Genomic DNA, 13,343 nt, shown 5'->3' with positions numbered 1-13,343 from the left:
GGTCCGGTCATAGAGGGCGCACAGTGTTATTTATTTACCAGGACTTTATAGGCACGGTAGAATGAGGTGCTAAGGTTGTGAGGAGACAGGTAAGCGAGGAGCGAAGTAAATTCTGAGATATTGCAGGTTTGAGACCCACATTTTAGGGCTAGGTATTCGCAGCATAAAACACTCGGGAAGTGCCGTTTCCGGCCATCTAGGGGGTTTGAAAAAACCCAAAATTTTCTTGTACGCTCCACGCCAACTGATGGTGGCGCTCCGCTTAGATAGTCTCCACACATTAGCCCCCCCAATAATTTTTCCGTTCCACCGCGCCTGGAAGAAGCCAGTTGTCTTTGGTAGAGATAAAACTGTATGTTAAATACGAGAAAAATTTCCATCTCTGTCATCAGCTGCCAATGTGAATATTGTTTGTCATATCTCAATGCTTTTTGCGGTAGTACTTAAATTAAGAATGTTGTTTATACTGGCTATATCCTACAGCCTGGTGTGTCACATGCATAAAAGATTATTCATGTAGCATCATTGAAACCACACTGCAGTTTTGTTGTCTGGTTGGTATAGGCTACCCTTGCATATCATGCGGTGAACATTTTTATAAAAACTTGAAAATGTTTGAAACGATTGAAGGTGTCAAGCCCATTCACATTATATATTATTGAACACCAAAAGACTAACCAGATGTACAGATGTTTTGAATATCTGTTTATGCTATTATGTCGATTTCTTCATATATACATTTATCATTCAATGCTTTTAGTAGTCCCGGGAACAAGTGTCCATCATTTATCTTAGGTAACAGCAACTAATATAACCCTGGAATATCCTTCTAAAGATCCCTGGAATAAGATACGTTATTACATTCTGTTGTCATGGCAATCATCAAACCATATGTATTCAAGTCTTTTCGTTTCTTTTAATATTTGAAACAATACAGATCAATATTGAACTGATAAGAGCACAGGTATACGTATACTACTAAAATTGAAATAGTTCATTGTAACAATCTTGTCTTTGAACAAATCAATATAGAGACGACGATGGCGATGGAAAATCAATTTGTGTCTAATGTAGGTTTCAAACGGACGTCATATACAATAATCGTATCTATATTCTGTTAGCCTATGGTACTACTGGGACACAAAATGTTTAAAAATCTTAAAATTTGTCAATTGATCTTTCAAAAACAATAGACTTCTTGTACTTAACGTGTCACAACTTAATACTAAATATGAGGATAGGTCCAAGCTTCCTTTCTTGAGATATCGTGTTCACAAGGTTTCCAAAAAATTGACCTTTGCATGGTGACCACAAATGACCTTTGACCTCCACCAAAAACAATAGGGTTCTTGCCAGGACAGGGTGATTCTTTAGAAATCACAGCCGAGGACCTGGAAAGTCTTTTTGTCCAGGTCCTCAGTCAGAATACAAAACAAACCCACGCATACACACGCATCGGCATGCATGAGTACAAAGGTTACGATTATCATCGAAACCGATATCATATCGAAGTTACCGTATGAGATATCTAAATCAAACAGATTTGGCAGGCTATTAATATTGTCAACATCAATATGTGAAAAAATGTATCGAACTACAACAATTCTCAACTTGAACATTTGGCTGATATCTGCAAACCCGCTATTTATTTCTGGATGTGTCATATGCTTAAAGTCATGCATGGAGTCATTTTCTACACTATTCTAATATTGCTGGGTTGATCACTGCATGGGAGCAGTCCCGGAATGTTATCATTAGTGTATCTTCCCCCTCCACTCCCCTCCCCTCCCCCGAGCCTCTCCTCCCCTTCCCCTCCCCTTCCACCCCAACCACCACCTTACTTCTTCAGTAACATTGTACATAAGTTCCTAATCCTGTCGGTGAAATATCTTTTTCAGTCTGGTCTGGTATAATTAATTAATAATTAAAACAATCGAAAGAACACATTAAAGTGAGGACGCAGAAAACAGTTAGAGCAGCATTTTGCGTTGGGTCGCCGTTTTCTACTTTTTTGACATGTCCATCGATTTTTTTACATATATCAATCACAAAACAGCAAACTAAGATATTAGCCAAGTTTTTTTCCTGCCAACAACGTTAATTGGCGAGTAATTAAGGATATTTGCAGATAATGAGAAGAGTGTCCTCGACAAATTCCACTGTTAAAATTAATCGCATACAGTTCCGCCAAACCCACTAGTTTGAATTCAACCAATCAGAGATGCAGGTTTAGTTATGAGCCGTTGCTAAAAATAGATTCAAGACTTTGCGTTGGTACAACCAGGGAGATGTATGGAACTCCCTGGTACAACTGCCATATAGACTGTACACAAGTAAAGCATGGTGTTGCATTACATAGGCCCATTGGTCAATGACGTTCGTAGTGTTTAAATATTCATATTATGGGCGAGGTTTATTGGGTTCTAACGGTAAATATCTTGGAGAAAAACAAAGTTGAAAGTTGCAAATTTTTCGACTTTTATGCCACCATGTGAAGTAAGATTTAAATAGATAAGCTAGTTATGTATGTCGTTATGGCATAGTGGAGTCAGTGAGCTTGAGAAAAATCATAGAAAGGACGCAAAATGCTGCTTTAAGTCCTACCGAATATTTTCCTGTGAGAAAGGAGGCCCGGGATGGTGAACAATTTGGCTGTGCGTAATAATTTCCGAGTTTAACACCCGTGTTTGCCAGTTGGTCAATAAAGGGTGTGTGAACAGCGTTACCGTGGTATCCTATATCTGACCAACCGAGATCGTCTGCTAAGATGAAAACAATGTGTGGTCGACTTGGTTTCTGAAAAGTAAGAAAGATAACTGACACTAATTAAAAGAGACACAGTGACAGGGTTAAGGTGAACTGGGGGCAATCCATGTCAAACTGGACCCCCTTCAGACTCAGAGCTTATTTGAAATACATTCCAGAGATTTTGAATACCTCTCTCTCTCTCTCTCGCAAGTACGTTTTTGCTTTAAACTCACTATGAGAGAACGAGAAATGCGGATGCAGCTTCGGGGAATTTGCCCTCTCGATGCCCAAAAGGGCTGTGAGATTTTAACAGTAACTCTTCTTTCTGACTAAATGCCGATGCTTCTGGAGGCTTCAACCCTAAGGCAAGCCATTTCAACTCTTACATTATCCCCTATTTTTACTTAGGTGAAATGCATTCTACTACATTCATAGGCCATATATTTGACTTATAAGTAGAATTCACTTTTACCTAAGTGAAATTGAATTGGACTTAAGTCAAATTCAGTTTCACTTAAGTGAAATAGTACTACGTATGCTTGAGTCAAATTCAGTTCTATGTAAAAAGAACTCAATTCTACTTAAATGGAATTATATTTCACTTAAGTAAAATAGGCCATCTATTTTACTTAAATAAAATACCGGTTCCATTAAGTAGAATTCAATTCAGCTTAAGTGAAATTATATTCTACTTAAGTGGAATACAATTCTACTTAAGTGACATTGCATTCCACTTAAGTAAACTGGAACATTTGTATTCTATGTAAGTGGAATTTTGTGTCACGCAAGTGGAATACATTTTACTGAAGTCAAATTTATATCACTTAAACTGAATTGAGTTCGACTTGAGTAGAATATACTACACTTTTGGGAGGAAAATTGTTGTATGCCCCACCCACTGTACTCCCCACCAATTACAGTTTGCAGTTGTAATCATAAAAAAAAATGTCATTTTCGTTGTTAACTTTTGTTTTGCATTTTTGTTGTATGCCCCACCCACTGTACTCCCCACCAATTACAGTTTGTAGTTGTAATCATAAAAAAAATGTCATTTTCGTTGTTAACTTTTGTTTTGTGTTTTTGTTGTATGCCCCACCCACTGTACTCCCCACCAATTACAGTTTGTAGTTGTAATCATAAAAAAAATGTCATTTTCGTTGTTAACTTTTGTTTTGCGTTTTTGTTGTATGCCCCACCCACTGTACTCCCCACCAATTACAGTTTGTAGTTGTAATCATAAAATAAATTGTAATTTTCGTTGTTAGTTTTTGTTTTGCGTACAGTATTTTGGCCGGTTACTTAAGTCATCAGAACATTACATTGTCAAGTTATCTTGATCTGAGAATATCTTGGACTTTGTACAAGCACGTCTGGGATGAGTGCCATGGTTCTGTCATCACAGTATGATATACATACTGTATATACAGTCACACTATTGTAATATTCTCACCCATATAACTTTTAACTCCAATCTGGTAAACATATTTTGCATACCTGCACAATTGTTCAATTATCAATAAAATCAAACAATCTTTATTTGCCATTTCATGGATAGGTGCAACCATATATTATGCAAAATTATCATAGCATGACGGCGTGTGAAATTGAATGAATTGTAAATTCTAAATTTCCAGGGAAAAGGAGGGGAGAATACACTCTTTGATGGTGTCCAGGGTCATGACCCTTTACAGATGCGTAAAGCTCACCTTTATAACTACATCATGTCACCGTTGTCACGTTGGTTCTACAATTAGTGTTTTCATTCCATATACTGTAGACCTAACTGCTACAGTTCATCGTATATATGTACATAGCTAGCCTATAGTAGACATAACTCACATTGTGTTGTGTTAGCCTTAGGTACAGTATAGATCCAATGAAATCCATATTGACAGTATTTATTTTGCTTTGTCTCAGAACCTATGGCTTGTGGGGGGGGGGGGGGGTTGCCTTAGGCCACAAACCTGTGTTCAGTGTCCTTGAAACAAAGGTTGTAAAAAAAGGAACAACATAACATATACTGTAATAAGTCAGTCGATGTGCACAACTAGCTAATGTTTATTCATAAATTAAACTAGAATTAACAAAAAATGATATTGAGGAAACGATGAGATTAAGGTTTGACTAGATCAGATCTTCCTGGAGGAAAATCGTCATTGGTCTATTTCTTCTTTGTTGCATACTGGATTCTTGATGAGAAGTTGGGATGTATAGCATGCTGACTTGGTTGAACATGAAAACAGGCCACTGATTATCAATTATCATACATGGTATAGTGATGTAAATTGATCATAATAATCTCATCATAATATTCATGAGTGCCCATGGCTAAAAGGTTACCACAATAAAAAAAATGAAGATATAATCTCATAAGTGACAAGTGGATGTTTGTTTGTAAAGTCAATATTTTCAGTAACTTTATTATTCATGAATGGGTAGGGCTAGTATATAGTGTGTTATTGCAGTAAATAACTCAGAATAACCTTTCAAATACTCTTTGATAAATACATGACATTGCTACAACTACATGCACCCCTTAAATATTAATTTTTACATTTAATTCAGATATATGTGAAAATTATTGCAATAGTGAAATATCACATAGTTGATATTTAAAGGATGACATTAACTTGTTTCCAATCAGAATATATGGTATTATACAACACCTAATTATATTCCGGCCATTTGATTGGTCAATTGCTCGTCGATTGCATGCAAAATCCGCCCTATTGCACTCTATGAAATAGAACCATGGGTTATACTTTTTTGATAGCACTTTTTTCATTGGTAATTTGTTCCATTCAACTCGGCTGCGCCTCGTTGAATGGAACATTCCATCTTTCAACTCATGAAATATTTGCACTATATTGCACTCATAACCATTCATTATTTGTATATTGCTGAATGCCATGTAGGTAAAAATATTAGCATATATATGACATCGAAACCACTATTGTAAAAATATCGCATTCTGCTTATGGTCTGATGTTGAAGGTGTGTGACAGTTGGCATTTAAACATGATATTTCAAGAATAAAAATTTGGATTGACTTTTATGTTGGAGAGAATGAGTTTATATGAGATATTGATGGCTGGGCCCACGGTATAGGGCCTAACATAACATAATATTAAAAATGGCAAGTCTTTGCAACCAAATGTTTGATTATCTTCACACTTAGTATGATGATGGTCAATCTGACCTAGTTTCGAATGAGGTGTAACAGAAGTGTTAGACACCACCATTGATCCCAGAAAATATGCACACAGCTTGCTACCTTTGGTAATTAGACACTAGTGTACAGTCAGTACATACAGCTGCGGTCAATACCCACAGCACAGTGTACAAACGGTACAGCGATGGACATCTCAGGTCCAGCTAAAGATAACAAGGTATCATGTTTCATTACTGTGAGTGTCTGCAATTTGTAGCGACAAGCAGAACACTTCACTTGCAAGCGACGGAAAGTTAACATTTTCAGAGTGTGGCACGCGGTTTGGGGCGAGACTTCAATGCCTTTAAAGAACTGAAAACTTGTTTTTCAACTTAGTGAGTTTAGCCCTCTTAGGTTCCATACCTTGGCAACAGAACAGAACAGAACAGAATTCAGTTTTAAAATATGCATGAAACTAACGATTCTGGTCTCATTAAAAATCTGTGAGAATAAAATTTGATTAGATCTTAAATGGACTGTCCTTCAGTTTATTTTTATCTCACAATTTTAAAGGCGGCTTTTCTGCAGTGTTGGCCGAATTCGTTAAAACAAATTAAGTCAATGGGTTACCTTATGTATAGCGTCATTTGGTCGAATCTCTTAAAAAGGCAACAGTCTGGTACGTATACAAACAAATGCACCTACGTACGTACAAATGCACCTACCCGAAAGGGGGATTATTCTTAAGACCGCAAGCATACTTGAAGTACGAGTACCCGAGAGTTCACATTACGGGAATTAAAACGCCCTTGTGGACTTGAAGTACTGGTATGTTCTTACATGTGAACAAGGCTATTAGCTAACTCCATGTGGTCAGCACCATAAACTACAGGCAGCTTCACTCATTACTAAGCAAAGTATAACATGATCCAATGAGTTACTGTGTACAGAAGCAAGTGTTTACACACCCAAAATACACACAAACTAGACCATATTGTGTAGAATTCTTTTACATTTAGTAAGGAACCAAGTACACCAATTGGAATACATTATAAATGCTCAGCATCAGCCCCTTCTTTGGCAGCATTAAAAATTTGTTCTTTTTATTTAACATTCTGAAGAAAACTTTTGGTATATCTGCTGATTTCAAACAAACACTTCAAAACTGAGTCTTCCAAAAGAAAAAAAAAGGTACCTTCTACATAGTTGCTGCCTAATCTATATCATAACTGTTTGGGATGTCACAGATAAAGGCCTACAAAAGGTATACAAACAAATTTCAGCCACCTGTACTATAGATGCAAGTTCGCACAATCATGCCTAAATCAATAACTACACACTGATTCAAATCAACTCTAACTGCTATTATGTGGTCACCCATGCATGATCATTGCATTCATAATGTGTGATATGATGACCGAGTATGGCACATCTATATGCTATACTCGGCGCTCGCTCTGCACACTGATACACTGTAATATGACACTTAGCCCGTTGTTCATATATGTGGCTTCTTCCTCTGTTACTCTTCCTTTTACGACCTTGCCCTCCTACTGAAGAGTACATCATTAAATAAAGATAGCATAGGCCTATCCATTATAGCATACAATGAGTGTTTTATCTTATTTATTGATTCTCGGCTACTTCGGGTGGATTGATAACAATACATATTGCATTGAATGCAGTCTTTGAATTCACTGACTCAGATAGTTATTGCAATCTCTGAATTCATGGTGAATGCAATATTTGCATCCAGAGTGAGGTATTTTGTTTTATTTGAGGGCTAAAGCTCATTTAAATATTTGCATTCAAATGTTTCTTGGATTGGAAGACATGTTTCACATCAACAATTATGGAAAAAAAACCATATTGCATAGCAAGCTACTGTAGGTTGCCCCAAATTTGTTTGGTGCCATCTGATACATCATTTAGACTGGTAACTTTTCATATTTATAGCATAAGGCTTGGCTTGTCTAATGGCCGTACGTGGCTCATGCAACAGGACACCATTGAAGGTAAACTTTTAGATGTGCATGCATGGACATCTACAATTTGGAAATTTGAATTTCTAAGACAGGTCTGTGGGTTACAATATATTATGTGGTTTACAAATCCTGATGAGAGAGTCAGATTTGGCAAATTATCTTCTTTTATTTGTATTTTATTTGTATTTATTTGTATTCTTATATTTGTAGCAAGTGCATTATTTGTAGCAATTAAGCAGTTGCACTGGATTGACAATATCAGTTTCAATTGTTCTCTACAGACCTGGAATACATCAGTTGGGATAAGTCATGAAGGTCAGTTTAGGAACCAGCTGACACAAAATAAGTACTTTTCAGAGCAAGGGATGAAAAAAGCCTGTCCTGCTTTATCGCCAATGTCGCCCTAAGTTTATTTTATGCTATGTTTTGCCCTAAAGTGTTGTGAAAAGAGTTAAATTCACTTAGGGCGTCATGTATATGTGTATAATTAGTTAATTAAATTCCTGTATTCCATGTATATATGTAATAATAGTTAATTAAATTTCTTACTATACATGTATTTTGAAAAGAGATTATTATAAATAGTACCCATATAGACCGGCAGCCCAGTGCACTTTGATCAAACGAACGAGGTACCAATATCTGAGTATTGGAACATTTGTGGAAAAACCCAGTATATCCAAAAGTGGATGTCTGCCGTGGTCGCTCTGCTGCATGTGGCCCCTGGGGCCGGTTAAAGGGGGCCCAAAAATGCATCTGATCAAACGAACGAGGTACCACTTGAAACCAATGTCAACTTAATGCATGAATGCCACATAGTACTGAATGGCCCATGCCAGACAAATTTTCTGCTGCAAAGGGCCCGCCAGACGTCCAAGAAGGGCCCCTAAAAAAATGCATCTGATCAAACGAACGAGGTACCACTTGAAACCAATGTCAACTTAATGCATGAATGCCACAAAGTACTGAATGGCCTATGCCAGACAAATTTTCTGCTGCTAAGGGCCCGCCAGACGCCCCCAAATATGGCCCAAATGCCCATTAGCGTAGCATTGACCCAGATTAAATATGCAAGGTACCACTCAAAACCGGTTTGGAATGTTCGGGTTGATCTTACAGACTATGGAAATCATCATGCCAGACAAATTTTCTGCTGCAAAGTGCCCGCCAGACGCCCCAAAAGGGCCCATAAAAATGCATTTGATCAAACGAACGAGGTACCGTATTAAATGCAAAGGTACTTTCCACAGAGTAAAAGAACTGCCAATGCAAGACAAATTTTCTTCTGCATAGGTCCCACCAGATAGAAAGTATAGGTGGCCCAATGCGGCCATATATGGGCCTAATGAATTGTATATCGATGCAGACTATATGTGCCTTGTGACATGACATTTGTAGCATTCCACAGAGTAAAGAAATGCCAATACAATACAAATTTTCTTCTGCAAAGTGCCCACCACATGTAAAAAAAATTATGCAGTTTAAATAGTTAAAATACCACCAGAAACCAATCTATAACAATCAAGAACATCCTGAATTATTCAAATTCCTTCCTGCTACATAGGCCAATGGAATAATGAGATTAGTATACTAGTAGGTGTATCAATTACTGAACATTTCATTGAGCAAAACAAAAATGACGCGAACTCAGTCTTTGAGGGAGATCCTGACAGTTATAATGCATTCTCAAATCCATTTTTCTTCCTTTTATCCATTCTTTTTCCTTTTATCCAGTCAGTACTTTGTATCGTGAGCAGTGTTTAACTTGGCAGTTACTTTGTTTCGCTGGAAACACTGGAGCAGATTAAAATCAGTTTATGTATTGTAAATAAGAAACCCAAAATCATTTTGTATCTTAAAACACTGTGTTTACGTTAGCATTGTAAAATCTACAAAGTTTAAAATCTTGAGAAAGAACGCTTAAGTGTCATCTTAAGACATACATGTAGTCGAACAAAAGAGATTGTTTTGTTTCTTAAGCTCAGACAAAGAAACAATTATCAAACAATGGTGAAAATGCTTTATAACGTGTACTTAACGATAAAGGTTTGGGTTAAAACTGTCCAATATGGTTTTTAAAAGATACATAATTGAAGCATAGAAATGTATATGTACCTTTATGCTAGGTACACTCTTTAAAGGACTTAAAATGCTAAGATTGAACAAACAAATACTGATATCACCACGTATGACTCCATTCCCTGATACAAAATATAAAATGAGTAATTGGCGTATATTACTCCATCTTGGTCTTTTAGAACTTCCATCATTACACTAATTCAATTCGAATAGCTTGTAACAAGTCCAACAAATAGATGTGGCATCCATTTTTCAGAAATATGAATGCTAGATGAGGGTTTTTGTTTTCATCTATGAAGGAATCTTTTACCTTTCAAGAAAGTCATCTTGCTAGTTTAAAATGTACTAAAATCATAATTGGCAAAGATAGTAACAAAAGATCACTATGTGATTACTCTGAACATGACACATGTTAGGTTCGAAGTATAAGAACTGAGAATTCAGCCAGGCAAGACTCTTCCTCAGAGTGTTAGAATTATAATGTGGGGAACTGTAATTTTTGCCCAGGCCAGCAAATCCCAAAATATTTAGAGGCTTAGGTGAAAGTGTTATCTTTATTTTGCTTAGAGCAGCCAATAGCTAAATAGGATAAAACACTGGTCTTGTGTACAGTAACTCCAATTTATGCTGGAAACAATATAATCATGAGCTTGAAATGTCATGTTACAAGGCACATATATCCAATTCTTTAGACCCATATATAGGGCCACATTGGGCCACCTATTCTTTCTATCTGGTGGGACCTATGCGGAAGAAAATTTGTCTTGCATTGGCAGTTCTTTACTCTGTGGAAAGTACCTTTGCATTTAATATTGTTTTTGTGTGGTTCCAAACCGGTTTTGAGTGGTACCTTGCATATTTAATCTGGGTCAATGCTACGATAATGGGCATTTTGGGCCACATTTGGGGGCGTCTGGCAGGCCCTTAGCTGTAGAAATTTTGTCTGGCATAGGCCATTCAGTACTTTGTGGCATTCATGCATTAAGTTGACATTGGTTTCAAGTGGTACCTCGTTCGTTTGATCAAATGCATTTTTATGGGCCCTTTTGGGGCGTCTGGCGGGCCCTTTGTAGCAGAAAATTTGTCTGGCATGATGATTTCCATAGTCTGTAAGATCAACCCGAACATTCCAAACCGGTTTTGAGTGGTACCTTGCATATTTAATCTGGGTCAATGCTACGCTAATGGGCATTTGGGCCATATTTGGGGGCGTCTGGCGGGCCCTTAGCAGCAGAAAATTTGTCTGGCATGGGCCATTCAGTACTTTGTGGCATTCATGCATTAAGTTGACATTGGTTTCAAGTGGTACCTCGTTCGTTTGATCAAATGCATTTTTATGGGCCCTTTTGGGGCGTCTGGCGGGCACTTTGCAGCAGAAAATTTGTCTGGCATGATGATTTCCATAGTCTGTAAGATCAACCCGAACATTCCAAACCGGTTTTGAGTGGTACCTTGCATATTTAATCTGGGTCAATGCTACGCTAATGGGCATTTGGGCCATATTTGGGGGCGTCTGGCGGGCCCTTAGCAGCAGAAAATTTGTCTGGCATAGGCCATTCAGTACTTTGTGGCATTCATGCATTAAGTTGACATTGGTTTCAAGTGGTACCTCGTTCGTTTGATCAGATGCATTTTTTTAGGGGCCCTTCTTGGGCGTCTGGCGGGCACTTTGCAGCAGAAAATTTGTCTGGCATGGGCCATTCAGTACTATGTGGCATTCATGCATTAAGTTGACATTGGTTTCAAGTGGTACCTTGTTCGTTTGATCAGATGCATTTTTGGGCCCCCTTTAACCGGCCCCAGGGGCCACATGCAGCAGAGCGACCACGGCAGACATCCACTTTTGGATATACTGGGTTTTTCCACAAATGTTCCAATACTCAGATATTGGTACCTCATTCGTTTGATCAAAGTGCACTGGGCTGCCGGTCTAATACTGGAGTCTTAACAATGGTCCATTGTCACTACATTACACATTTAAATCGCCAATGAAGCCCAATGTGTTTTGAAAAGACTTAAATTCACTTCGGTGATATGTATGTGTAACTGATTAATTAGTTAATTACATTCCTTGATATTTGTATCTCGCAAATTAAGGGATTATTGTAAATAGCACCCATACTGGAGTTCACACAACATTTTGGTCCAGTGTGACGAAATTACATCAAATCGCCAAAGTCGCCCGGAGTATTATTTTTATGCTATTTCACCCTTTTGAAGTATTGTGAAAAGATTTAAGTCACTTAATTAGGACTACATGTATGTGTCTCACTGATTAATTATTTAATTAAATTCCTTGCAATATGTATTTTGCAAAGGGATTATTATAAATTGCACCCACACTGGGGTCCTAACAATTAATAGTCCAGTGTGATGAAATTACATTAAATCGCCCAATGTGGCCCGAAGTGTTTTTTGATGCTATGTTGCCCTAAGTGTTGTTAGAGAGTTTAATTCACTTATGGTGATAGTATAATTTGCCCTAAGTTTGTATATATGTAATTAATTAATTAGTTAATTAAATTCCTTGGTATTTGTATTTTGCAATGGGATTATTATAAATGGCACTCATATTGGAATTCTAACAATAGCCCAGCGTGATGAAATAACATTAAATTGCCAATGTCTCCCAAAGTGTTGTTTTTATATACTGTGTATCCCAATGGTCTAATTTAGTATGTATATATATAAATATTGTGATGCCGTTACTGTAAAGTTGTGGAGCAATGGGAGTTCTATGGGGACGGTGTGGAACCATTGTGGTAGTTTAAATCCCCTTGGAATTATATAGGGGTTATCTCTCCTGGCATTATAAGTAAACCAGTTGTAATTGTTGGCAGATTATGGCTTTTGGGGCTGCATCTATGAGTCAGCATGTGGTATAAGGCTTATCCTGGGATTGTGATTTAACACATGTGATATTTTCTCGGGATACTCATGTGATCACATTCATCTCTGTAAAGGAGTACAATTGTTTGGGGATGGTAGGAATGCACTGAGTATTTCTGTATTATGTCTTTTAAAGCTAAGTTGTAGGGTAAAGTTCATGTGGTATTTCCACATATTGTTAAGGGATTTATATTAAATGCATTAAATGAGAGGGACAGGACAGTCTACTCTGGTTGCTGTTGGAAGAACAATTCTTGATGGTAGGCTTCAGGGCCATGCAGCCTATAGTTTGGACAACACATCCATTATAACACACTCAACCTTACTGTAAGAAGTTTTCTTTTCAATACAAGATCTGTTAAAAAATACAATCACCTCTCTGGATTTATTTTGTGTACATCTTCATTCTCTGGCAAAATACAATACTACATCTTAGGCCAAGAACCCTGAATCGGCTGGCCGGCGCCTACTCACAGAGGAAAGTGTTACAA

The 13,343-nt window shown here is 37.4% G+C and overlaps 1 protein-coding gene across 1 annotated transcript in view; it reads right to left on the bottom strand.

Annotated features, from left to right (window-relative positions):
* The window catches only part of LOC139967764 (arylsulfatase B-like), a 31,139-nt gene that overhangs the window by 14,546 nt on the left and 3,250 nt on the right, over positions 1-13,343 (bottom strand). The window contains exon 2 of the mRNA XM_071971831.1: positions 2,605-2,796. Coding sequence (XP_071827932.1) covers positions 2,605-2,796 — 192 coding nt within the window. The remainder of the gene's footprint in view (positions 1-2,604; positions 2,797-13,343) is intronic.

The sequence above is a fragment of the Apostichopus japonicus genome, chromosome 5 (genome assembly GCF_037975245.1).
Source record: "Apostichopus japonicus isolate 1M-3 chromosome 5, ASM3797524v1, whole genome shotgun sequence".
NCBI lineage: Eukaryota > Metazoa > Echinodermata > Holothuroidea > Aspidochirotida > Stichopodidae > Apostichopus > Apostichopus japonicus.
Note: the sequence above shows the minus strand (reverse complement) of the source record. Positions and strands in the feature narration are given on the sequence as shown.